Source organism: Macrotis lagotis, chromosome 3 (genome assembly GCF_037893015.1).
Source record: "Macrotis lagotis isolate mMagLag1 chromosome 3, bilby.v1.9.chrom.fasta, whole genome shotgun sequence".
Lineage (NCBI taxonomy): Eukaryota > Metazoa > Chordata > Mammalia > Peramelemorphia > Peramelidae > Macrotis > Macrotis lagotis.
In genome coordinates, this window is record NC_133660.1 from 283,930,548 (window position 1) to 283,955,809 (window position 25,262).

Below are 25,262 nucleotides of genomic sequence, written 5' to 3' on the forward strand. Positions count from 1 at the left end.
CCTCCGTCCGGCGGCCGCTGATTGGCCGCTAGCTACCTGTCCGTCAGGGGCGGGGCCGGGGCGGCCCCAGCCCAGGTGAGGCGGCCCGCCCGCCCGCCCGCCCGCCGGGAGAGGAAGGTGACAGCCGGGGCGGGAGGGAGGGGGCCGCGGGCCATCGGGAGCCATGCCGCCGGCCGGGCCCTAGGCCGGGAGCCGCGGGGGGCTGCGGGGGGCCGCGGGGCCCGGGCCGGGCGCACCATGGAGAGCAGGCTGCGGGCCCTGCAGAGGCTGGCGCGCGGGGAGCCGGCCGGCCTCCTGGACGGGCTGCTGGACCTCCTCCTGGGGCTGCACCAGGAGCTCTCGAGCGCCCCCCTGCGCCGGGAGAGGAACGTGGCGCACTTCCTCAGCTGGGGTGAGTGGGGTCCCCGACGCTGCCCCCGGGCTCCGGGCGGGGGGGGCAGCCATTCCGGGCCCATCCGCGGCCCTGCTCCCACCCGGCTCCCACCCGGGGGAGCCGGCCCCCTGCGGCTGGGGCTGTGCCGTCGAACACACGCTCGGGGCCCGGCTCTGCAGCCTCCCCGCCTGTGCCGGGACCCCCGGGCCCATCACACCCCACCTTGCCCCGGCCCAAGGCTCCCAGAGGGCCCCGGCCCCTGTGCAGCGGACCGTGGCGGCTGAGTCACCTGGGAGTGGCTGGCCCAGGGTGACCCTGGAGCCCAGGCCCGGGAGCTCAGCTAGAGCCCTGGCTGCCGGGCCACAGCCCCCCAACCTTGCCGCCCCCGGGGCTCAGCTCCCAAGGGTGGGGCCCGGCCGAGTGTTTGCCCAGCGTCGGGCCCTTGGCATTCCTGCTGCGCCTCAGCCTGCTGCTTAGACAGATGCTCGGGGACCACGGGGGCCCAGCCCCACCAGCAAGGGGGGGCCCTGCCTTTCTAACTAAGCTACTTCCTTCTCCCTCTACAGCCCCTGCTCTAGGGCTGCTCTGCTTCCAGGGACCTCCCTCTCCCGTGACTTTCCCCGTGAGCTCTTCAGCCGGGTGTTTCTGGCTTCTTCTGATTCTTGTTCTGTTACCATCCTGACCCTTGGGCTCCCAGGCAAGGAGCTGAGGAGGATACTGGGCAAAATCCTGCCCTCCTCGGGACCTCGGGGTGCCAGCTGTAAAAGGAGAGCCTGGAACCAGGTGGCATTTAATAGATGCTTTGGGGAGCCCACGTGATGGTTAAAGTTCCTTCCAGATCTGTCTGTGGGTGAATTTGGATCTCTGCTTCTTTGCCCTCCTGTCTCCAGGGGTGTGTGTGTGTGTGTGTGTGTGTGTGTGTGTGTGTTTAGATCTCTGCTTCTCCCTCCTGTCTACAGGTGTGTGTGTGTGTGTGTGTGTGTGTGTGTATGTGTATGTTTAGATCTCTGCTTCACTCTTCTCTGGACTCAAGCATGCGTGTGTCTATGTGTGTGTGGGGGGGTGACTCATCCCTCCTCTGCCCTGACTCGCCCTGCTCCCCAGGTTGCTTTGGGGGAATTCTCCCCATTCCCAAAGGAGCCCAGAATTAGGGTTAGAGACTGAACTTCATCCCTGACCAGCTGCCTATGCGACTGTTCTTGCCTAAGCCCCCTGTGGGCACCCCAAACCTGCTCCCACCACCACACTCATCTCTCTTTGTCCCTTTTCTCTCCTCCCCAGACTAACAAGGCAATTAATTTCTGGAAGGAGGCTCCCATACCTCCCCCGCTGTAGGGTTTCTGTTTATTAAACCTGTGGAACAGCTTTGAGTGAAAACCCACAAACCAGCCTGGGGAGCTTGTATCCTGAGAGGGGAAACTGAGGCAGAGAATTAAACCTGAGCTTTAAGACCCAGGGACTTAGCCTTTCATTTTCCCCAGACCTCTAATTTCCTCTCTGGTCCACAGCCCACCTTCTCCTCCTCCCATTTAGGACGGATCCTTCAGTCTGCTCTAATTAAGTGAATTTAACTCAGCAAGCATTTGTTAAGACCTTGGAACTGTGCTTAAGAGTTAGAGGCACTAGAGGAAAATAAAACAGTCTGTTCTCTCAAGGAACTCATTTCCTATGAACTGTGGGCAAATCTGGCCCTGTCTGGGTCTCAGTTCTCCCCTCTGCAATGAGGGCATTGCACAAGATCAGGGGTTCTTAACCTGGAGTCTGGAACCTTTTTTTTTTTAAGTGTTGATAATTGCATTTCAGTAGAATTGGTGCCTGTGTAAGCTTAAAAGCATGAGCTTTTAAAAATGTAATTCTGAGAAGGGGGCCTTGAGCTTTCCCAGACTCTCCCCATCAAGGGGCCCAGGACACAAAAAGATTACTCCAAATCCTGGAACCTGTGATGGGTCCTCCCTGCAGCAAGGGTGGGGAGAGTAACCAGCATGGGGGCAGGGGCTACCCAGATGTGGTGAGAAGTCACATCTGTGGAGGCATGGGGAAGAAGGAGAGAGAAATGAATTGGAGGGGACCAGGGAGAGGGGGATGGGAGAGTTGGGGGGGGACAAGAGGGGGATAGGAAGCGGGCAGGGAGTGGCTGTGTTTATACTCTGTCAAAGATTTCTTGCCTGGGCTTCCCCAGGGGAGCCAGCTTGGGGCAGGGCAGGAACCCTGCATCATAGCCACAAGGGCCTGAGTCCTGCCCCTGGATTTAGCCAGACTGTCTTTCCCCAATCCCAGTATCCCATCTGCCTCCCCCACTTTACTCTCATTTTCTGGAAGGAGCCCCGGGTTTGGAGTCATTTGTCTGAAGTTTGACTCGCCATTAACTCATTCCCTGGGGTATCTTGGGCAACTAGCCTTTCTTCTCTGGGCCTCAGTTTCTCCTTATGTATTTTAAGGATTTAGATGGATGATGCTCTGTCTGGTCCTTTCTTTTAAATCCCATGATCCAAGTTCCCACTTCCCTCAAGCTCCCAGCTCCTGGCCAGTCCTTGCTCTGGCTCTCTTTATCCCTGTCTCCCATTTTTGCCACTTCTCTTCAGAAACCAGGCAGTTGCACCCCCCCACCCCAGCCCAGGGCTGGCAAGGGTAAGAGCCCCAGCCCAATTTCTCCTCCTTCTGAACCCCCCCCCCCCAATGCTTTCCCCTATGAAGAATGTCACCAATCCGGTTCCCCAAGACAGGCCCAGGCCTGGCCCCTACCAGGGGGGAGCCTGGAGCCTGGGCAGGGTGAACTAGGGACAGGGGCTGTGCCCCCCTCAATTTCAGTGGTGGACCTTCCCCAGCTTTCCTTCTTTGGGTCTGGGAGAACTACAAGTCCCATCAGCCCCCATGGAGAGGGCCATTCACCCTGGGGCAAGTAGAGTGTGGGCACTGCCCTAGAGGTGGGGAGGAAGTAGTAGCCCTCTTGGTGGGTTTCTAGATGGATTAAAGGGAAGAGTACTGACAGCCTCCTGAGCATTTCCCCATTACCCCCTGCCAACTTCTCAACTTCCGACCTATTAAGGGGGTGTGTGGGTAGACTACAACTCCCATCAATCCCTGGGAGAAGAACCTGCCTTTCCCTAGGGAGTTAACTGACCTAGACTCATGGGAATTGTAGTATTCCTACCACCTTAGGGAGAGAGGCCAATAGAATGTCCAAATGTGGAAGGGATCTCAGGTGGCCATCTCCATCTCCATCCATCCGTCCATCAATATATGCACCTGTCTTTATCTATGTCTGTCTTATCTTCCACTTATCTTTTTTCTATCTACTTTCTACCTTTGCTTTACCTAGTCTGACTCCTTCACTGATTTTTTCCTTAAATTTGTTTTTGAAATTCTGAATTCCAACTCCAAATAAAATGGACATTTCCATGTAAACTGTAGAGTATGAAAGTGACTCTGTTAGAAGCCACTGTTCCTTTAAAATACAGAGTAAATTCAGCCCGTAGCTTCCAAAGCTGCCCTGCTTGCTGACTTTTTGTTCTGTACATTTAAAGAAAAAGGAAAGTAAAAGATGTTCCAGGGATGCTTCCTCCGTCCCCTCTCCTCTCCTTCATTCCATCCTGGGTGGCAGAGCAGAATCCTAAACCAGACCCCACAAAGCTGCGCTGCCTGTCTCTTGTCCAACTTCTTTTTACAGAGGGAAACTGAAAGCCAGGTAGAGGTGACCTACCCAAGGTCTCCAAGCAAGTTGACAGCAGAATGGGATCAGCATGTGCTCCCCTAATGCAAAGACTTTCCCCTAAACCATGACAGTTCTCTAGGCACCCCTGCCCTTGCATCTCCTCCTCTCTCCTCACTGGACCCTCTTTCCCCTGTTAGCTACCCCCTTTGTGACAAAGGTGAAGGAACTGAGGCTTCAGAGAGATGACTTTGAGATCCTCAAAGTGATTGGCCGAGGAGCCTTTGGGGAGGTGAGTTCCCAGGGGCTTGAGGTGGGTGGGGGTCAAAGGGACCATTCCTTGAAGAGTGGCGTGACCCTCGGTCTCCCTGGGGTCCCTGCAGGTCGCTGTGGTGAGACAAAAGAACACCGACCAGATCTTTGCCATGAAGATGCTGCACAAATGGGAGATGCTGAAGAGGGCCGAGGTCAGTGGGTCCGTCCCTCTGCCTGCTAGAGCATAGAGGGACAGAGGATGAAATGTCTGGGGTGGGGGTAGGAGGGGTCAGAGCACAAAGTGTCTGAGATGTCAGGAACCTGCAGCTTATCCAGTCCAGACTCCTCATTTTACTACCAAGGGAACCGAGTCTGAGTCAGCCAGAGTCTTGGCCACAGCATCAGGACGAGGACTCGTGAGAAAGGAGCTTTTGTGATTGGGGCGCTGGCGCCTTTCTCTTTGTCCTCTAGACCGCCTGCTTCCGGGAGGAGCGAGATGTCCTGGTGAAGGGAGATGGCCACTGGGTGACGACTCTCCATTGGGCTTTCCAAGATGATGAATATCTGGTGAGCTTGGAGGCCAGGGGCTGGCCTGGGGCTTTTGGGGGGCTTAGGATCAGGACAGGGCCGAGGCATGCAAGAAGGCCAATTGCCTGGACCATAGCCACTCCTACATCCCATCTGGGCTTGGGATGGACATGAGAGGGCCACCACGGAGGGTCCAGGAGTGTTTAGGGACCCACTTCCCCAGGGTCACAAGGGTCAGTGAGGTGCCCTTGGGAGCAGAGGCTGGACAGCTTGAGCTTGGACTTGAGCTTGGGTTGTGGCTAGCTAGGGCCATGACGCCATTCCCCCAGTCCAGGCATGTGGCGAGCAGAGTCGATTGGGGGGGGGCTGAGAAATGAGTCAGTACTCTGGGATATGGCCAAGACAGTAGGTGCTTAATCATTGCTTATTCCCTCCCCCAGTATTTGGTAATGGACTACTATGCTGGTGGGGACCTGCTGACCCTGCTGAGTCGTTTTGAGGACCGGCTGCCCCCTGAGCTGGCACAGTTCTACCTGGCAGAGATGGTGCTGGCCATCCACTCACTGCACCAGCTGGGCTATGTACACAGGTGCCTATTCCCACCTTAACTCCTCCCCATTGCCCCAAGAATCAGCAGACCCTCTAAGTCACCTCCGCCCCATTCTCATCCTCCAGGCAGTCTTCCCTTCCTCTCCCTGAGGACCCAGGAGTCCTGGCCCCCTGTCCTCTACCTCCCGAATTCAAGCATCCAAGCCCCTAGGCCCTGAACATTACCCCCCTTCCTGCCCACCAATTCTACCTTCCTCTCCCTGAGGACCCAGGAGTCCTGGCCCCCATCCTCCACCTCCCAGTCTCTAGCTTCTTTCTCAGAACTCAGGGGCCACACGTGATGCACAGGAGGGTAGCCTGAGAACAGGAGTCTACCTCAGGTCATTCAATGAGTCCAAGCCCCTCATTCCACAGATGAGGGAACTGAGGCCCAGAGAGGAGAGAAGGCCCAAGGTGCCCTTTGGTATTTGGGGGCAGAGCTGGGCTCCTGGCCCTGGCTAACTCTGTATAGGACCCAGCCCCACTTGCTCTTCTGCAGTCCCTGGCCTCTCACTCTTCTCTGCTTCCCACTCCCTGCCAGCTCTAACCCAGCTGCCAGCTGCCCTTTCCTGGAGGGCATCCCCTGCTTCTCCATCCCAATCTTGTGGCCAGTTTCTCCTCCTTCCATAGCATCTGATTCCCTCCTAGAATGCAGGAATCTTGCTCTGGCCTCTGACCCTTTTGCAGGATTTGGCCACCCCCCCCCCCCCCGTCAGCCCCTGTATCAGGTACCAAGAGGCTTGTGGAAGTGATGTCACGTAGTTGGGAGAATGCTGGCTCAGGAGCCCAGGGTCAGACCCCCTTCTCTCTGGGTGCCCCTGTGCCCGCTGCTTCTCTCTGAGCTTTGAGTCCGGGTCAGGCTAGGCAGATGTTCCCTCCCTGGAGAACCCCATCCTCTAACCTGAGCCTGGTTCTTCTGGCACAGGGACGTCAAGCCGGACAATGTGCTTCTGGACACCAATGGGCACATTCGCTTGGCAGATTTTGGCTCCTGCCTGCGGCTCAATGCCAATGGAATGGTGAGGAGAGGTGCCTGGAGTTGGTGTGGACTTAGGCCCCATCTGACCCCGACCTCACCCTATTCCTGTCACTGGCCTCCAGGTGGACTCTTCAGTGGCCGTTGGCACCCCAGACTACATCTCCCCCGAGATTCTACAAGCCATGGAGGAAGGAAAGGGCCACTATGGGCCACAGTGTGACTGGTGGTCCCTGGGGGTCTGTATGTATGAGCTGCTCTTCGGAGAGACCCCCTTCTATGCGGAGTCTCTGGTGGAGACCTATGGCAAGATCATGAACTATGAGGTCAGCAGGATGGGGTGGGCAGTCAGGCTGAAGAAAACCTCAGAGTTCTGGACAAAGGGCAGGCTGGGAGAGAAGTGATGTTAGCCTTTGGGACCCTGGCAAATTCGGTTCCCTTGCTAGGCCTCAGTTTCCTCATCTGTGAAATGAGGGGCTTGGACTTAACCCTAGAAAACTACGGTCCTATGAACTCAGGGTTCTAGGCCAGGGAGATGGATACGTTCCCCAAGTTCTAGACTTAAGAAGAAGTCTTGGGGTTTGAGCCAAATGGACTCTAGGACAAGTGTCTGGGTTCTAGGATAACATGGGGCAGGGCGGCCTGTGGTCTTAGACTAAGAGAAAGGGTCTAGGCTAGGTAAGTATGCTCGAGACTTAAGGTCAGAGCTAAGAGACAACCACTCAGGGTCCAGCTTCGATATAATCTTAGGCTGAGGTGGGGCAAGGAAATACCCAAGCCCGAGGTTCTAGTCTAGGGAGTAGGCTCTGACGGGTTCTGGAGTCAGGTGGAGATGCCTAAGGTTCTAGGCTGGGGGGGGTGAGGTGCAGACAACTGACTGGGCCCCAGTGACTGGGCTCTGGAGAAGGGGGTAAACTGAGTCTGGGTCCCAGCATTCTCCCTCTCTACCAGGACCACCTGCAGTTCCCTCCAGATGTCCCCGAGGTGTCAGAGAGTGCCCGGGACCTGATCCGCAAACTCCTGTGTCGCCAGGAGGAGAGGCTGGGCCGGGGGGGTCTGGATGACTTCCGGGCTCACCCCTTCTTCGAGGGGGTGGACTGGGAGCAGCTCCCGACCAGCACTGCCCCCTATATTCCCGAGCTCCAGGGGCCTGTGGACACCTCCAACTTTGATGTGGATGATGATACCCTTAACCATCCGGTGAGGGGCAATGCTTGGCCATGAGGGGGGTGGGGAAAGGAAACTGCCTCCTTTGTTTCTGGGACTCTGGGCAAGAACTACAATTCCCAGAAGGCTCTGGGGCCCATAACTTGGCCTTTGTATCCTCCCACCTTCAAGATTGAGGTAGTTTAATCGAGACTCAAGAGATCCAGCTTTGAAGGGAAGGGGGGGGCATCTATCTACCCCTCTGTTCCCTCGGTCTCCCCAGCCCAGGACATGACTACAACTCCCAGCAGCCTCTGAGGTTCACCCCACAATCTCATGGGACTTGTAGTCTTCAGCGCCAGGAAGCCTGGCAGGGATGTGCTCCAGTCTAAGTTTTCCCGATCCAACTCTGTGGACCTTTGAGAGTGATCTTACCCACCGGGAAATGGGAAGGGCATCTAGTTCTGCCATTTACTCCTCCCTGTGGTCTTCTGTGAACCTCAGTTTCCCCATGTGAAACCCCCTGGACTTGGGAACCCCACCTCAAGTCTCAGTAGCCCTGGCAAGCCATAGGACCCATCTGAGATGCCAACCAAGGGGATGGGGATGGAGAGGGGGCATATTGGGGAAGCCCTTCCAAGGGAAGGGATGGATTTCAAAAGGCAGAGAAGGGGAGGAGTTATGGGAGTCAGCTGTAGGCAAGGGGCACAGCCTGGGCAAAGGCTTGGCGATAAGAGTTTGGTTTGAAGGTCCAGTGGAGAGAAAGATGTGGGCTGCAGCCACAGGCTAGAGCTTTGCCGAGCCTCAGAGTCCTCCCCCATAAAGGACCGGATGCCCCAGGCAGATGACTCTGTGACCACCAAGCTGAATGTTGGCAATGGGAGCCTCAGAATATAACTTAAATGGAGAAGGCAGCTAGGTGGCACAGTGGATAGAGCACCGGCTCTGGAGTCAGGAATACCTGAGTTCAAATCCGACCTCCAACACTTAATAATTGCCTAGTTCTGTGGTCCTGGGAGAGTCAATTCAACCCCATTGATTTCCCCTCTCCAAACCAAATAGAGGATAGATATTAGTGTGCACACGTGTGTGCGTGTCTGTGTGTGTGTGCGTGAAACCAATTAGTGTGTTGCCATGGCGCAGCTAAGGATGGGGCTTAGCTGTAGGAATGGGAGGAAATTGAGGGTGAACCTGAGATGTGGAGTGGACCAGACTCAGCAAGGGATTAGATCTGGGGCAAACAACGGAGAGGAAGGGAGGCCGGGGACTGGGCCATAAGGCAAACCTGGTGACCAGAAGGGAGGTGGTCCTCCGTCATCCTGGGGGCAGTTGGGAGCCACTGCAGACTCTTGAGTAGGGGTGTGCGCTGGTGGCCGAGGGTCCAGGGGGCCAGTCAGGAAGCTTGATATCTCTCCTTCTTTGTAGGGGACCCTGCCACCTGCTTCCCATGGGACCTTCTCTGGCCACCACCTGCCCTTTGTGGGTTTCACCTTCACGTAAGTGTGACCTCCCCTGTGAGCCCCATCCCTCCCTGGCCTTGTGATGGTGGATGTGGCCAGGGCTGGGGGGACTAGGGCTAGTGGGGCAGGGCTGGGGGCAGGCAGGGGCCGAGGGTCCAGGGCTGATCATTCCCGGCCCCTTCCGTCCCAGTGGAGGGCAGATGTCCCCAGGGTCCGAGGGGAGAAGGGTGTTGTGTGAGCACCTGCCCCTCACTGGCCCTGGTGTCCTCCCCAGCCCCTGCCCCAGCTCAGATAAGAGCCCTGACCCGCTGGCCCCCAGTCTGGAGTGGAAATCAGGGCACCTGGAGAAAGCAGAGCTGAATGGAAGCCTGCAAGGTAGAGTGGGCTGGGGTCCGCTGGAGTATGGGCCCGGGGGGGAGGGGGGCCATCCTGCCTTGGGGGTTCTCAGGGCTGCCTCTCCCCCAGATTTCCAGCAGAGAGCTGCCCCTGGCTGCCAGGAACTGGAGCAGCTGAGGAAGGAGGTGGACAGCCTTCGGAAGAAGCTCGCAGGTAGTGGTCCCCCTCCCCCCCAGCTCTGCCTCAGTTTCTCCTCTGGGCTAACAGCTGGGATGTGACTCCATCCAGTTTCTTCATTTAATCTGTCCTGGCCACTCAAAGACTCAGGGCCTGGGGTTGTTCTTAGCTCCCCCTTTTCAGCCAAGAAGAATGAGTCCTGGGGAGGAGGGAAGAGAGAGGCCCTGAAGGTCAGTGGAGAGGACACCGACTCTGGACTAGAGGAAGGGGGAAGGGAAAGAAAGAAACAATTATTAAGCATCGACTGTGTGCCAACCATGATGTTATCTCAGTTCATTCTCACAATGACCCTGGGAGGGTTTGGATCCCTAGTTTACAGTTGAGGAAACTGAGGCAAACAGGTTAAGTGACTTGCCCAGAGTCTCTAAGATAGTGTCTGAAGAAGGATTTGAATTCAGGTCTTGGGGCTTCCTGGCCCAGCTCTCACTCCCTGTGCCCCCTGCCTCTCTGACCCACTTTGGGCCTGAATTTCCCTGTCTCTACACATAGCTCTGACCTGTTTTCTGGTTTCCTCTGGCCCCAGGTCCCACCAGAGCCCCTGCCCCTCTTGGCAATTTGGCCCAAGCTTCCAGGGACAGCAGCCTGGTGGGAGGGCAGCCGCTGGACCCTCCCCTCCTTGAATCATTCATTTCTGGTTCTCTCCCCAACAGAAGCCCAGGCTGAGGGGGCACCAGGAGGGAAGCCGATCCCTGTGAGCAATTGGCAGCAGGAGAGAGACCAGCTTTGCCAGGTTTGAAACCCCCCCCATCACTGCCCATGGGCCTTCAGTGCTGGTGACTCCCACAGCAAACAACGACGTATGGTGGGGGGTGAGGGAGCCGGGCTTAGATTATGCTGTTGACTGGTAGGGTGACCTTGGGCAAGTCATGTCCATTATAAGTTTGTTCTGAGGACACAGGATGGGGTCACTCCACTCCCCGGGTCTCTGGGGGCTTAGAGATGCAAGCTTGGCAAGATGAGGTCAAAGGATGCAGAAGGAGGTTTGGCTGCCCCCACTGGGCCTGCCCAGGTGCCCCCCAGGCCCCTCTGGGAGGCAGAGCCTCAACCCTTCCTTGTCCCATTGCCCGTAGGACCTGTCAGAGGCTCGGGCCCAGCTGCAGACCCAGGCCCAGGAGCTGCTCATCTCTGACGGGAGGCAAAAGGAGCTGCAACAGAGGCTGAAGGAGGCCGAGGAGGCCATGGGAGCTGCCAGGAGCCGGGCCCAGGCCCTAAGTCGCCAACTGGACGATGCCCGGGAAGCCCAGGCTGAGGTGGCTGAGCCCAGCCCAGGAGGGGAGCAGGGGTCCTCAGGGTGGGAAGGAGCCAAGCAGTGGAACCTGAGGGGCCAGGCCCTGGCCTTTGGTGCCCTCCAGGCATCATTTCAGCCCTGAGCAGGCTGCTGAGCATCTGACTGCATCTGGCCCCCTCTGGGCTCAGCCCAGCTCCTATCTCCTGGGGTGACCTGTGAGTGGCTGTTGGATCAGTGGAGGGAGCTTTCATGCTGGGAAGGCCTAGGTCCTAAGATTTTTTGGGGGGTTGCAAAACAGGTTCCTCCCACAGAGTCAGCACTGTAGCTATTTTCTCTCTTGTCTGTTCCCCATCTTACAGAGGGGGAAACTGAGGTACAGGAGATAAATGGAGCCATAAGTGTCCAAGACAGGATTTGAACCCAAGTCTCCTGTTGAGGCAGCCAGGTGTTAAAATGAATAGAGTGCCAGGCCTGGAGTCAGGAGGAACTGAGTTTAAATGTGGTCTCCGACATTTGCCAGAAGCCCTGGGCAAGTCCCTGAACTCTGTGCCTCATTTTTCTCATCTGTAAAAGGGGATAATGATATGAGGATCCAATGAGCTCCTATTTAAACAGCCTAGAAAGCACCTGCATACAGTAGGGGCTCAAACAATGCTTGTCCCCCCCCCACCCCAGCCCTCTCAACCTCTGTCTTTCCCCGCTCTGCTCGAGGTCACCCTCCTAGGAAGTTTCTGACCCTGCGACCCTTCCCCCCATTCAGCTAGAGACCAAGGTGACCACCTTGAGCACTGAAGTCTCCCGGCTCCGGAAGCAGAGGGAGCGGAGCAGGGAGAAGGAGCGTGCCCGAGGCAAGGTACCTTCAGGAGCAGGGAGGGAGGGGGCATCCTGGGCATCCTGGGGGCCAGGGTAGCAGCTGCTTAGTCATACAGCCCGGCTCCAGGTCAGGAGTCTATGTCCTGGCCCCTCCCTGCTCAGAGTTGAGGCCTAAAATTCCACCATTAGAGTTTCATTCCTTTAGCTTAACTATTTCCCCAAACACAATGGGCCCTACCCCCACACTTGTGTTCATCCTCCTGCCTTGTGTGTGGATCCAAAGTCTTTACTGACAGCACTTTGATAGGGAGGGGGCATTTGTGGGTAGCAGAGGGGACCCCCCACCTGAGGTTGCCCATCAGGCTTGCCCAGTGGCCCTGATGCCATCTTTCAGCGCCACTCTTTGGGCGGGGGGAAGGGGCTTGGACCCAGGGGCTGATGCTCCTCCCGTCCTTAGGCCAGCCAGCCAACTCCTGAGACCAATGGCTCCGGCCCCCTGAGCCCAACTCTCCAGGGGCCTGGGCAGCAGGAGGCCCTGAAGAAGGAGCTGGATGCTTTGAGATCTCAGCTGGAGCAGGCTCGGAGCCAGGGGTGAGAAGAGGGGGCAGGAGCCTGACCCTGGGGCTCGGGGGCCAGGGCGTCTGGGGCTCGGGGAGTCATCAGCTGATGTTTTCTCCCCAGGACCTCCAGCCTCAAAGGGAGGGACGAACTGTTACGGCTACAGGAGGAGAACAGACGTCTGACCCAGGCACAGGAGCAGGTGAGCCGGGGCTCCCCTGGGCCTGAGGCCCCAGCTGCCCCCCTCAGCCAGACTTAGCCCAAGGAGTCACTGGCAGGGCTTCCTGGAGAAAGGGGCATTTGGGGGGGGGGTCTCATCATTTTGAGCTGGAAGGAACCTTTAGAGATCCACCGGTTCCAACCCCTTTGCCTGCATTGTACAGGAGGGGAAAATGAGGCCCAGAGAAGGAAGGGCCCTTCCCAAGGAACCCCAGGCGATAAATGGCAGGATTGAGTCCAGAGGTGGCATCTGCTGAAGGAAGGATTCAGCCAGGCAGAGCTTAGATGGGAGCCAAGGGAGGGGTGAGTTAGGGAAGGGTGGCGGGTGCGAGGGGACCTGGGCTCTTGCCTTCTTCCTTCTGGGCAGCTGTCGGGAGAGCTGGAGCGGGAGAAGCAGATCCAGAGACAACTGGAAGGAGAGAAGCGGGAGAATGAGAGCAACTGGGAGGCTCAGATTTCCGACATCCTCACCTGGTGGGTGAGGCTCCCTGCCCGCTGCTAGCGGGGAGCCCAGGGGCGTGGGGAGACAGGCCGGGAGAGGGAAGGCTCCTAAGCCGAGCCCCCCTCCCGCCCTCCCACAGGGTCAATGACGAGAAGGTCTCTCGAGGCTACCTGCAGGCTCTGGCCACCAAGATGGCGGAGGAGCTGGAGGCTTTACGGAGCGCCGGCACCCAGACCCTCCCGGCCCGGCCCCTGGTGAGTCTCCGCTCCTGGGCAGGGGAGTCCCCAAGGGTATCCTTTGTGTCCGGGCATCGTGCCTGAGGTTCCACCGTCAGCCGACTGTTGCTGCCTGCTCTGAGCTCCTTGATCCCAATGGAAATCAGGGCAGAGAATGTTAAGGCACGGTCCTGAGACTTGGGACCCTAGACTGTCAGAGGTGGGAGGGCATGCGAACCTAGAACATGGAGTGTCCCAAGTTGGGAGGGGCCCAAGAACCTAGAACATGGTGTGTCAGAGCTAGGAGGGGTGGGAGAATCTAGAATGTGGAATGTCCAAGCTGTGATCTTACCCCAGGAAGGACCTTAGAAGGTAGAATGAAGCAGAGGGAGGCCTTAGAACAGGTAGCTGGGAAGGCCCTTGAAAGCCTAGTCCACCAGCCTGAGAATCTAGAACGTGGAGCATCAGAGTGGGGCGGGGGGGGGACTTTAGAAATCCAATGGTTCAACCATCATAGAACCCATTGTATGGATGAGGAAGAGGAAGGCTTTGCCCATAGTCCCATGACCGATGAGGGGTAGAGCCCAACTTGGGGCATCATGAGGGATGGGAATGTGGGCAGCCATGGAGGGCGGGCGGGCTCTCACCGGCTCTGGATCTCTCTGGGCCAGGACCACCAGTGGAAGGCCCGGCGGCTCCAGAAGATGGAGGCCTCGGCCAAACTGGAGCTTCAGTCTGCCCTGGAGGCTGAAATTCGAGCCAAGCAGAGCCTTCAGGAGGAGCTGGGCCGGGTGCAGGAAGCCCAGCGCCTCGGGGAGAGGTAGGTTCCTGAGGATGGGCAGGGGCAGGGTTGGTGAGTGGGATGGTGGTCCTGGGGGGGAGGCAGGTGATGCTAGCGGTTCTGGGGGCATCTTTGGGGAGCATGGCAGAGGGAAAGGCTGATTAATAGGATGGACCTTCCAATGTAAGCTCACATGACATCAGAGCTGTGATGGACCTTGGAACCTAGAGCAGGCAATGTAGCAGGGCCAGCAGGGACTCTAGAGCCTAGAACATGCCAGCTCAGTGATGGAAACCCCAACTCAGCGCAGGGACTGTTCCCTGGGGGCCCGATCTGGAGGGGGCTGCCAGGCTTTAGTAGCACAGAAACAGCCTAGCTCAGAGCCCAGGTGTGGAGAAGCGCCAACAGGAGACAGCGCGGTCTGTGTGGGTGTATGGGGGGTGTGGAGCGCGGGTTCCACCTTCCATCCAAGATCCAACTGTAGATTGGAGAAGTGTGCTCTGTGCAACTTTCCTTGTCTGTGATCTCACCCTGGGAAGAAGCCTAGACAGTAGGCTGGAGTGGAGACAGGCCTTAGAACCCGGAGCTGGGCAGACCCTCGAAGGTTTAGCCCAGCAGCCAGGACAGAGAAGGTCATGACTGGGAGAAATCAAGACCACAGAGCTGGGAGGGACCTAGAAGACCCATGGGGAGAGTCCTCAGGCCACGTCTAGGCCACTGGTCGCTGTGGCCCAGAGAGCCCTCCATCCATTTTTATCGCCCGACCTTGTCTTTAGACCCTGGCCCGAGAGGACTGGGCTTGGGGGTGCTCCCTGATGACAGGGTCAGTCTGGTGGACAGGGTTTCCCTGTCTCCTCTAGCCACTTGCAGGAAGCTGAGAAACGTAACCAGGCGCTGCAGCAGGAGCTGGCCACCCTGAAGGAGGAGCTGAAGGCCCGGGGGCTGGGGGGTAAGAGCCTGGCGGTGGGGGGTGGGAGCCTTCCTGGGGGGCTCCCAGATTCACCACCCAAGTTTTGGGGGTCAGATCCCAGCATGGCTGCCGCATGCCCAGGGACTCTGAGCTCCAGCCCCTCACCTCTCAGCTTCTAAACAAGGCTGGCCGGACGTGCCCGCCATCGAGCCTTACCAGGAGGGGCCTGTGCCAGTCACACCACAGGCAGTCACAACACTAGGCAGTTGGTCACAGCCAAGGACACTGGATGGGAGCTGGGAGGGGCCCGACCAATCTTGTGACACCCCCTCTTCCGGTATACACATGGGCAAACTGAGTCCCAGAGAGGATCGTTCAGGGTTACCCAGAAAGTGAAGACAGCCAGACCCGGGCTCTCCTTGCTGGACTCGACCTCCCCTTCCCTTTCTCTTGGCAGATTCCAAACCGTCCAATTCTCTAATTCCATTCCTGTCCTTTCGGAGCTCAGAGGTGAGGGCGAGGGGCAGGGGAGAAAGGCGGGCCGGGTTGGGTTCTACTGTGGTGGTATAGGAGGAAGAGGATGGAATGGCTTTTCGTTCCTTGTCTCCCTTCCGCCATGACTCCCCTGATTGGGTCCCACAGAAGGATGCTTCGAAGGATCCCGCCAGCTTCCCAGACCCACCCGACTCCCGACGCCCCGGAACTGAGGCAGAGCTACGCCCAGAGGGCCGCCGCAGCCTGCGGATGGGGGTGAGACCCTGGCCCTGAGAAGAGACTGGACCCTTCCTTCCCCCTTCCTCAACCTCCGGACACCCAGCCCACAATCCTCTCTTCATGCTGTGTGGTCAGTGCTAGGCTTGCAGGGACAGAAATGAGGTGGCCCCTGCCCTCGGGTGCAAGAAATAGCAGTGTCTGTGGATCCTAGGCCAGAATGTAGGCCAAGGAGATGCTGTGTCATTTTGGGGGTGGCTGCGGGGGTCACTCCCGTGGCCACGACTGATCAGGACAGGCCAAGCCAGGCCAAACTCAGACCTTTCCCCTGGCCCCATGGTCCAGGCCTCCACCATCCCTTGATATGTGCCTCTCTCTCCCCTGGGATCCAGGCCGTCTTTCCTCGAGCTCCAGCCCCAGCTCCGGCCGACAGCCCTCCAGCCAAGGTCAGAGCCCAGGAGGGGACCACGGGCAGGGAAGGATCTGACCCAGAACTCTCAGATTAGAACGTCCCTTCATGGAGTCCTCTGGTGTGCCCTGGCCTCAGCTACTGGGCTGTGGGAAATTCGGGAAGGACCTTAGAACGAAGAACATCCTGTTGGGAGGGTTTAGAACAGGGAACGTCCCTCGTGGGATGGCTTCGAAATGGGAACGCCCCAGCTGAGAGGGCTCTTAGAACTCCTCATGTCTTAGCTGGAAGGGTTTAGAAAGGAAGGCCTGAGCAGGAGAGATCTTTGGATGGGGCCCAAATGGGGGGCAGGACAGAGAATGTGCTGCTGGAAGGGATCTTTGAAGAGGAAATGTTCAAGTGGGGCGAGGAGGGGGGTCTCAGGGCAGGGGCTCTCCTTGCTGGGGAGCTTGGAGCAGGGAATGTCTCACTGGGAGGGACCCTTGAATGGGGAACCTCCTGGCTAGGAGGAAGCTCAGAATGGAGAACAACCCCGGTGGGCAAAGTGGCCAGAAATGGTATTTTGGGATGGGGGGCAGCATCTCCCTCAAAGTCCGACTCTGTGGCCCGGAGGGTAATCTGCCTGACTCCCCTTCCCAGCCCGGTTCCCATACTCTGCGCCCCCGGAGCTTCCCGACCCCCACCAAGTGTCTGAGATGTACCTCGCTCATGCTGGGCCTTAGCCGCCAGGGCCTGGCCTGTGAAGGTGAGATCCCTGTGTCAGAGCCCCCTCCCTTGGCCCCGTGCCCTTTCGCCCCCTGTCCGTCCCAAGCCCTGGTTTCACCTCCCGTCTTCCCGTCTGTCTCTCTCTCCCCACCACCCCAGCCTGTAGTTATTTCTGCCATTCAGCCTGTGCCCCCCTGGCCCCTCCCTGTCCTGTGCCTCCCGAGCTTCTCCGGACAGTCCTGGGGGTGAACGCTGAGACTGGCATTGGAACAGCTTATGAGGGCTTCCTAGCGGTGAGTGAGGCCCAGGGAGGGCTGGGGTCTGGGGGGACAGAAGGCTCAGAGGTGGCTCTCTTGATCCTGGGATATCTCCTCCTCCCCTGCCTAGGTGCCACGTCCCTCAGGGGTACGCCGGGGCTGGCAGAGGGTGTTTGCCATGCTCAGTGACCTCCGCCTCCTCCTGTATGATGCCCCTGACCCAAAGTTCTCCCCTACAAGCAATGCCCTCATTCAGACACTGGACTTAAGGTGGGTGCGGGCTAGGGGAGGGCGATTGGGGGCTGGGCCTAGACTAGTGTAGTTGGTCTGGGAGATAGTGGTAGGAAGGATGGAGCCTGGGGCTCAGAGCAGAATCCTGGAGGCTGGACGCAGCTGAAGAGACTGGAGGAGCCCCGGGGGGGAGGCCAGAAATAGCCTAAAGATTAGTACGAGATGGATTCATTCAGAGGGAGGTCTCCAGTGGAATGCCCCAAGGCTCGGTCTCCAGGCCATCCATGGTGTGATCAGTGATGAGATCACGCTTCTCATCTGTGGTTCATCAGGTCTCCCTCATGGGGACTCCCTCCAGGATGGTCTGGGTGGGCTGGAACCAGGCTAGACCCCGAAAGGCCAGAATGAGTGAGGTGGACTGCAGAAGGCCAGGAGCCAACCCAGAAGAATCTGCTCTGGGACATCTCTGACGGGGAGGGGGAGGTTTTCTGTTCACGCTGTTGGGGAACTCCTCCTGCTCCCCAACCAAGAGCCACCTGCCTGTCTGTCATTCACCCAGGGCTCCTGCTTCTGTCCCCCGGGGCCTATTTGAGGATGGCCATCATGGCCCACCTCTAGTCTCCTTTAGGACAGCCAAGCCAGTCCTTGGGTTCAGACGATCACCGTCACTAACCCAACGTGGGGGAGGCCCAATAGCCCTGTCTGGTTATGGGCTATAGAGAGCATGTAGCCTCTTCTTAGAGGATAGGCTGTACCTCCCGGTAGACTAGAAGCTCCTTGAGGGCAGGCACTGTCTCCTTCTCTTATCTGTAGGCCTGACAACTGGCATATAGATGGCAGGAGCTTAAGAAATTATCGATAGAAGGGACAATAACCCTTGTGAAAAAGACCCAGAGGTCAGAGTGGGCAGCCAGCTCTCTCAGCATCTGAGTCTATGTTGGGATGTGGTAGCATCCGAAGTCGATGGTGCCATGGGGATGCGTTCAAAAATGTGGAACTTCCAGAACTAGGGAGATGATGATCCTTTTAGGGTCCTGGAGAGCTGTGGCCTGGGTGCCCAACTGTTTTTAGGGTTTTTTTTAGGGTTTTTTTTTTTTTTGCAAGGCAGTGGGGTTAAGTGGCCACACACAAGGCCACACAGCTAGGTCATGATTAAGTGTCCGAGGTCACATTTGAACTCAGGTCCTCCTGACTCCAGGGCTGGTGCTCTATCCACTGTGCCACCTAGCTACCCCGTTTCTAAATTTTTTAATTGATTGATATCTTTGGGCATCCCCTAAATTTCCCAGTGAATCCTGTGCTCTGCTGCTCCCCAGAAAGCTACCCTTCATAATAAAGAATAAGGGAGAAATAAAATAAAGCAAACGTTCAGCCAAAGTAAACACATCCATTGAATCTGACATTGTATGTTGTATTCCACACCCATAGCCCCCCACCTCTTCCAGAAAGGAGGGAAGTTGGGCATTATTTTCCAGGAAGGACACTGATAAGCTAGTCTAAAAAGAATTTGTCCAGAAGAGGGTGAAGGACTTGGAGACGCTGTGGTGGGAAGAGTCATTAAAGGATCTGGGATTGTTTATTTGGAGAACTGGGGCTGGACAGGATGTTTGTTGTTTGGTTGTCTCAGCTGTGTCTGACTCTGGGGTGTTCTTGGCAAAGATACTGGACTTGGTTTGCCAGTTCCTTCTCCAGATCATTTGATGAGGAAACTGAGGCAAGCAGGGTAAAAAGACTTGCCCAGGGTCACACAGCTAGCAAGTGTCAGGTCGGATTTGAACTCAAGGAGATGAGCTTTCTTGATGCCAGGCCTGTGCATGGGGCACTCTGGCACCCCAGCTGCCCCAGGCAGATGGTATCTTACTACTTGAAGCATCTGAAGGGGTCTGTTGGGAGAAGGGTCAGCTCGGTTGGACCTGAAGGTTCAGAGGCAGCTTTGGACCTGATGAGAGGTCCAGGTCCAGGGGATTCTTGAGGCCCCTAGAGGGAAGCCCTCTTTAAATGGGCATTGGATGGAGACCTGGGGGCCAGGGGCCATTCCTCCTCTCTGCGGTTCTCAGGGACCCCCAGTTCTCAGCCGCCCCAGTCCTAGCATCTGACGTCATCCATGCACAGTCCCGGGACCTGCCCCGCATCTTCCGGGTGAGTATCGGGAAAGAGATTCTGGGTCTTGGTCCAGATCCTCTGTCCTGGGGAGTCACCACAGGTCCCATTTTCAGTCGTCCCAGCTCCCTGGCCCATTGACATATGGGAGGGCCGGGTGGGTCCTGTCTGCCTTACTCTGTGACTCCTGGGGCGCCCCACCACCAGCATCTCCACCCTGGCTCCCCCTCAGGTAACAGCATCCCAGCTGACCGTCCCCCCGACCCTGTGCTCTGTGCTGCTACTGGCCGACAGTGTGGCAGAGAGGACCCGCTGGCTGCAGGTCCTGGGGGAGCTGCATCGCCTCCTGCTGGACATGCGGCCCCGGCCCCTCCCCATCTACACCCTGAAGGAGGCCTATGACAATGCTCTGCCCCTGATGCCCCATGCTCTCTGCGCAGCCATCATTGGTGAGCCTCCCCTGGGTGTGCTGGGGAAGGGGCAAGGCCAGCTCAGGTGCTGCCAACAGGGAAGGGGCACCATGACCAGCAGCCAGGGCTCCACTGGGTAGGAGTGTGCCTGCTCCTTCTCTGGTGACGTTCTCCCCTCCCCCTTCCTCCAGACCATGGGCGTCTGGCCCTGGGCACTGAAGACGGACTCTACGTCATCCACCTGCACACCAATGGTGAGGCCAGGGTGGGCTGTGGAAGCCGGGGATGAGCTGGGAGCCAGGGCTGAAGGGGAGAGGGCCAGCCAGGGTGAAGGGGACGGGGGTGATGGGCTCGGTCTGTGGTGATGTACTGTCCTCTGTCCCCAGAAATCTTCCAGGTGGGTGAGTGTAAGCGGGTCCAGCGCCTGGCCGTCAGCCAGCCCGTGGGGCTCCTGGCTGTGCTGTGTGGCCGTGGCCCCAGTGTCCGTCTTTTTGCCCTGGATGAGCTGGAGAGCAGCGAGGCGGCGGGGGCCAAGATCGCCGAGTCGAGGGGCTGTCAGAGTCTGGCGGCAGGCCGGGTCCTACAGGCCAGCACCCCCATACTCTGTGTGGCCGTCAAGAGGCAGGTCCTCTGCTACCAGCTGGGGCCTGGCCCCGGCCCCTGGCACCGGCGCATCCGAGAACTGCAGGTGCCTGGGCCTGTGCAGAGCCTGGCGCTGGTGGGCGACCGGCTGTGCGTTGGGGCAGCCGGAGCCTTCTCCCTTTACCCACTGCTCAACGAGGCGGCCCCTCTGGTGCTAGGGTCTGGGCTGGCCACCGAGGGGCCGGGCCCCAGTGAGGCACTGGGCGCTGTGGAGCTCAGCCTCAGTGAGTTCCTGCTCCTGGTCTCCACGGCGGGCATCTACGTGGACAGGACGGGAAAGAAGTCCAGGAGCCAGGAGCTCCTCTGGCCGGCAGCACCCATAGGTTGGGGTGAGTTAGACGCCAGGGTGGGCAGAGGCAGAGCCTGGGGTGGATCCTTGTCGTCATACTCCGTGAAATGGGCACAGTCCTGCTTGAGCCGTCCCGGGGTTGGTGCGAGGAGGGCATCTGGGAAACCCAGAAAGAGGAGAGCTTCTGTTGGCAGTGATAATCAGGGTCAACTCCCCCTTCTCCCCCTTTCCCTCTAACCACCAGGCTACACAGCCCCCTATCTGACAGTGTTCAGCGAGAATGCCATAGATGTGTTTGATGTCCGGAAAGCTGAGTGGGTCCAGTCTTTGCCACTCAAGAAGGTGTGGTTGCCAAGCCCCTGGGATGGGAGGGACAGAGATGTCCAAGGGGCTGACCCCAAGTCCTTCTCCAGGGTCAGGGCTAATGCTGGGGGGTCTGGGGCTGGAACTGAGCCAAGGAAGCCGGACCCACTCCAGCTGAGGTCCGAATCCCTTCCTGGCCATGGTTTACCAGGTGACCTTCCCAATTCCCTTGGGCCTCAGTATCCCTTCCTGAAAAATGAGAAGATCTAACTTTCTGGACCTGGGATCCCTAGGTCCGTCCCCTGAACCCAGAGGGTTCCCTTTGTCTCTTCGGCTTGGAGAAAGTTCGACTGACCTACCTCAGATATCGGCTGGCCGGTGAGTGTCACTGTGTTCAAGGGGTGCTCTTCCTGGGCCCCTGCCCGACGCCCGTTGGCTTGGCCTTAGCCATAGGCCATTCCCCTTCCTGAGAAGCACTGGCATCCAATCTGCTACAGTCAGAGGCAGGACCTGGGTCCAAGCCCCTTCCTGGATCTGCCCCTTCCTAGCTGTAGGATCTCAGGCATGCAGGTCCCCTCTCTGAGCCTCAGTTTTCCTCCCATAAAATGGGGAGAATGATATTGTGCCTACTCACTTCCCTACCCAGAAGCAGTAGCTGGAGGGCTGAGAGATCCAGCTTGCAGTCTGGCCAATGCGCCTGCCTGGCTGAGTGACCCTGGGCAAGGCCGATCTGCATGAGTGGTGGACTTTCTGAATGGATGAAACAACTCATCCAAACCCCAACCAGCCAATCAAAGAGCTCCCTGGCTGGAAGTTTGGGGGTCCTTTCCCATGCATGCTCCCTCTGCTGTGGGTGGCGGTGATGCTGGCTCGCCAAGGGCCCCGCAGCAGGACCGGACTGTCCTCCTAGCACAGCTCAGAGAGGCTCCCTGGCTGCCAGGGCGCCCTGTGCCCAGACTGGGGTTCCTGAAGTGGGAGGGTTGCTGTTACAGAGAAGGATGAGTTTGACATCCCTGACCTGACTGACAACAGCCGGCGCCAGCTGATCCGGACCAAGAGCAAACGGCGCTTTTTTTTCCGAGTCTCTGAGGAGCAGCGCCAACAGCAACGCAGGTAGAGGCTGGGTAGTGGCCAGCCCCTGGGCTGTAGGGCCCCCCCCCCACTCTGTGGTGCCCAGAAACTCCTGTTGCCCTTGGGAACGGCCCCTTTTCTAGGGTTGTGGCCCTCTGCTGGGAGGGCATACTGGACCTGACCCTGCCATTCTTCCAGGGAGATGCTGAAGGACCCCTTTGTACGCTCGAAGTTCATCTCCTCGCCAACCAACTTCAGCCACCTGGCCCACATGGGTCCTGGTGACGGGAAACCGGAGCTGCCCGCGGTGAGTGTCCATTGGCTGATCCCATGTATCTGAGACGGGCCTGGATGGGAGGGAGGTGGGCAGAAGCTGGCCTAGGCCCGGAGATTGAGGAGAAGTGATGGAAAGAGCGCAAGACTGTCAGGGGACCTGGTTCACTTGCTCTCCTGTGTGAGACCTTGGGCAAGTCTTTCTCCCTGAGCCCCCATTTCCCCATCTGTAAAATGAAAGCATTTTTCAGATGACCTCTGGGTCCCTTCCAGGTTTAAGGTTCTTTGGTGACCACAGTGCCAAGGCCTTGGTGGTGGCACCTCCAATGGTCTTAAGATCAACCAGGCTCAGAAATGACCCAGCTCCCTACCATTGCACCCAGGAGGGCCTGGGCTCCACGTGGACCAGTGACTTGCCCAGGGTCGGGCCCCTGGTCTCTGGGCCCCTACCCGCTGGTCTTGTTTGGGTCAAGTGTTGGGGACAGAAGGAGCGGAAGCTCCCTGAGGGCAGAGGTTACTGGATTCCCCATCTGCATCAGCTGAGCCCTGGCACATGATAGGGCTTCAACAGCTTCTGGATGGAGACTGGGGGCAGGTAGCTGGTGGAGGAGGCTGGGCAGAGATGGAGCTCAGCATACTCTGGACTTTCCTCCAGGATCCTGAGGAGAAGGCCCGGGGAGGAAGCCGGAGCCACGGCACCCCCAGACCCCACAGCTTTTCAGAGACTCCCCGACGCCCGGCCTCCATGGGCAGTGAGGTCCTCCTGCCAGACACAGACTCCGGTAAGAGGCCTGTGCCAGCCAGTTCCTGCCTTCCCTGTCCCGGGCCCAAAGCCCGTGGCTCAGGTGACTCCCCTAGAAATGTCTGTCCGGGCACAGCCCTGGCCCAGGCACCTTGTGGCCAGCTCACCGGCACCTCTTTCCACAGTGAGGAGGAAACCCCGGACGTCCCTCTCCAGTGAGTCGGTGTCCTGTAGCCAGGGTGCCCTGAGTCCAGCAGTCTCCTTGAACCAGGTGAGGAGCCAGGAGGAGATGGTGTGGTGGGCCTGGCCGTGGCACCGCAAAGCCCCAGCTCATGCCCATTCCCTCACTGAGGCAGAGGCTTTTCTCCCTAATAATCATCCAGATCTGGGAGAGTCCTTAGGACATGGAACATTGGGATTGCGAGGGAACTGGTTGGACCCCCTTGTTTTAAAGGGAGAAACTGAGGCCTAGAAGGGGAGGTAGCTTACCTAAGGTCCAGTGTCCTTGCCATTTTTCTACACTACCCTAGAGGCCCCTGAAGAGTCTAGATTTCAGTTTGTTTAAGGAGGTTTCACAAAAAAAAAATCTCCCTTTAGACTTTGAGTTCTGAGTTTTGGTTCAGAAAATCTGACCACTGGCCTGCCTGGACATCCCTACCCCCACATCCTGAGGAGACCTTTCTTTTGGCCACATGGAGGGAGTTCAGGGTCCCTAGGGGGACCATGAGGGGGTGAGGGAGACCTTTCTCCTGGAAGTGGAGCCCTGGGAGAGAGCCTGGCCTGGGGTTCCTAGGGGGTCCTGCCTGTTGTTCTCTCTGATTCCCTTTCTCCCCCCTCTCAGATCTCAGACCGACCCCGGAGCCTTCCCCCGGCCCCTGAATCTGAGAGTTCCCGCTGAGCCATCCTGGCTGGGCATGCCAGCCCCTCCCCGTGCCAGCCCCAAGAAGGGCGAAATGGAAGGAAAGTGACAGCCAGTGTAGAAGCTAATGGAGCCAGGAAGGGGTTGGATCACCCCCTGCGGGCCAGGGTGGTGTACAGTAGGGGGGCATAGGGCAGCTGGATCATCCAGAGATCCCTGACCAGGGGCACCACAAGACTTGTTGATCCCACTTTCCAGCCTTCCCTCATCCATGCCCACCTCTCTTGCTCTCAGGTGCACAGTGTTGCCAGGGGTGGGATGGGGGTGGGGGTCTGTACTCGGCCTCCCCTGCTGGGAAGGCTCCTGTTTGTGCCAAAGCCCTGGGACCTGGGCATCGGTGGATGCTCGCTATGGCCAGGAGAAGGGAAGGGAAGGGTCAGACTTTAGTGAAACTGAAGAAGATGCCCCAGGTGGCAGATTTGGGGGTGGTGCTGGAGGGGAAGGGGCCATCGGGGCCTTTCTGCTACTGGCCCCGGTTCCTCTGTGGAGATAGAGACGGCTCAGAGTCCAAGGGACATGGACCCTGGGAGTCGGGGGTCAGGGAAGACCACCTCCTGAGAGAATAAGGCTGAAGTGAGGAACCGGGGGAGAAGAAAGGAGGGGGATGGAGAGAGGGAACGTGAGTGAGGAAGAGACAGAAAGGGGGGACAAAAGCATGAAGAAAAGATGGATCAGGGAAAGAATGTGGATTTGAACCCAGGATCTGAGGGCCTGAGGAACTGCTATCAATCAAAGCCCTACTGCAGAAGCGAGGGGAACGTCCCCTCTCCTTGGGCCTTGGGGTTTCTGAGGTGCTCCCACTTCTAAGTCCCATCATCCCAGGAGAGAGGGTGAAGCTGGGAAGGGACAAGAGATAGAGGGAAGATGGTCAGCGAAGCCAAAGGGAGTCAGGAAGAGGTAGAATGGGGGGAAGGTCAAGGAGAGGAGGAGGAAGGCAAGAATGGAGAAAAGGGGAAACTAGGGAGGCAGAAGAGAGGTGGAGAAAAGCCAGGCCGGATCTAAGGGGTCCCCTGGAGTAGAGCCGGAGCTAGACATGATGGAAGGAGGAGGGGGGTTCAGGGATTATTTATGAGGGGTTAAGTTGTGGGATGGGGAGGGCTGTGGGGTGGGGGGTAAGGGATGCGGGATCCGTTCTGATTTGGGCTCTGGAGAGGGCGACTGCTCAAAGCTTCGGACACCTCTGTGCTGGGGAGATATGGGGGGGTCACTTGTTATTGTCGGGGTTATTATTATTATTATTATTATGATTTTGCTGTCTCAGTTATCTGATGGACACTGGAAGGGTCATCACCAGTATCTGATGTGACACAAGAGATCCAATAAAGATATCTTTATACGCCACCTTCTGGCCCCTTTCCCATTGCGCCCTTGGGGGGTAGGGTGGAGGGGGCACGGATCAGGTGACTCTGTCCACCCGTTTCTCCCATTGGGCTTTAAGTGATCCTGGAGATAGATGAGGCCAAGGATGGAGGGCTGCAGGACAGGG

At 58.0% G+C, this 25,262-nt stretch overlaps 1 protein-coding gene across 1 annotated transcript; it reads left to right on the top strand.

The window, feature by feature from the left end:
• Window positions 1-237: 237 nt before the first annotated feature.
• On the top strand, window positions 238-24,843 carry CDC42BPG (CDC42 binding protein kinase gamma). Its single transcript, XM_074231136.1, has 37 exons — window positions 238-391; window positions 4,223-4,314; window positions 4,406-4,489; window positions 4,749-4,844; window positions 5,246-5,394; window positions 6,319-6,412; window positions 6,495-6,695; window positions 7,321-7,569; window positions 8,941-9,011; window positions 9,250-9,350; window positions 9,441-9,524; window positions 10,199-10,278; window positions 10,619-10,798; window positions 11,537-11,629; window positions 12,047-12,180; window positions 12,271-12,349; window positions 12,734-12,840; window positions 12,948-13,062; window positions 13,695-13,843; window positions 14,665-14,753; window positions 15,172-15,224; window positions 15,357-15,464; window positions 15,818-15,871; window positions 16,474-16,579; window positions 16,699-16,832; window positions 16,927-17,066; window positions 19,085-19,166; window positions 19,360-19,576; window positions 19,729-19,791; window positions 19,924-20,508; window positions 20,713-20,810; window positions 21,065-21,149; window positions 21,764-21,884; window positions 22,041-22,149; window positions 22,771-22,897; window positions 23,043-23,128; window positions 23,699-24,843. Exons 1-37 carry the CDS (start codon window positions 238-240, stop codon window positions 23,753-23,755), a joined length of 4,626 nt encoding a protein of 1,541 aa, XP_074087237.1. The 3' UTR covers window positions 23,756-24,843.
• The last annotated feature ends 419 nt before the right edge of the window (window positions 24,844-25,262 follow it).

Excerpts from the sequence above, each read along its gene's own strand:
- CDC42BPG (XM_074231136.1), top strand. The coding sequence starts at position 238 with ATGGAGAGCAGGCTGCGGGCCCTGCAGAGGCTGGCGCGCGGGGAGCCG. Across the intron at positions 9,351-9,440 it reads GCTGAATGGAAGCCTGCAAG|ATTTCCAGCAGAGAGCTGCC; the intron begins GTAGAGTGGGCT and ends CCTCTCCCCCAG. Across the intron at positions 14,754-15,171 it reads GAAGGCCCGGGGGCTGGGGG|ATTCCAAACCGTCCAATTCT; the intron begins GTAAGAGCCTGG and ends TTCTCTTGGCAG.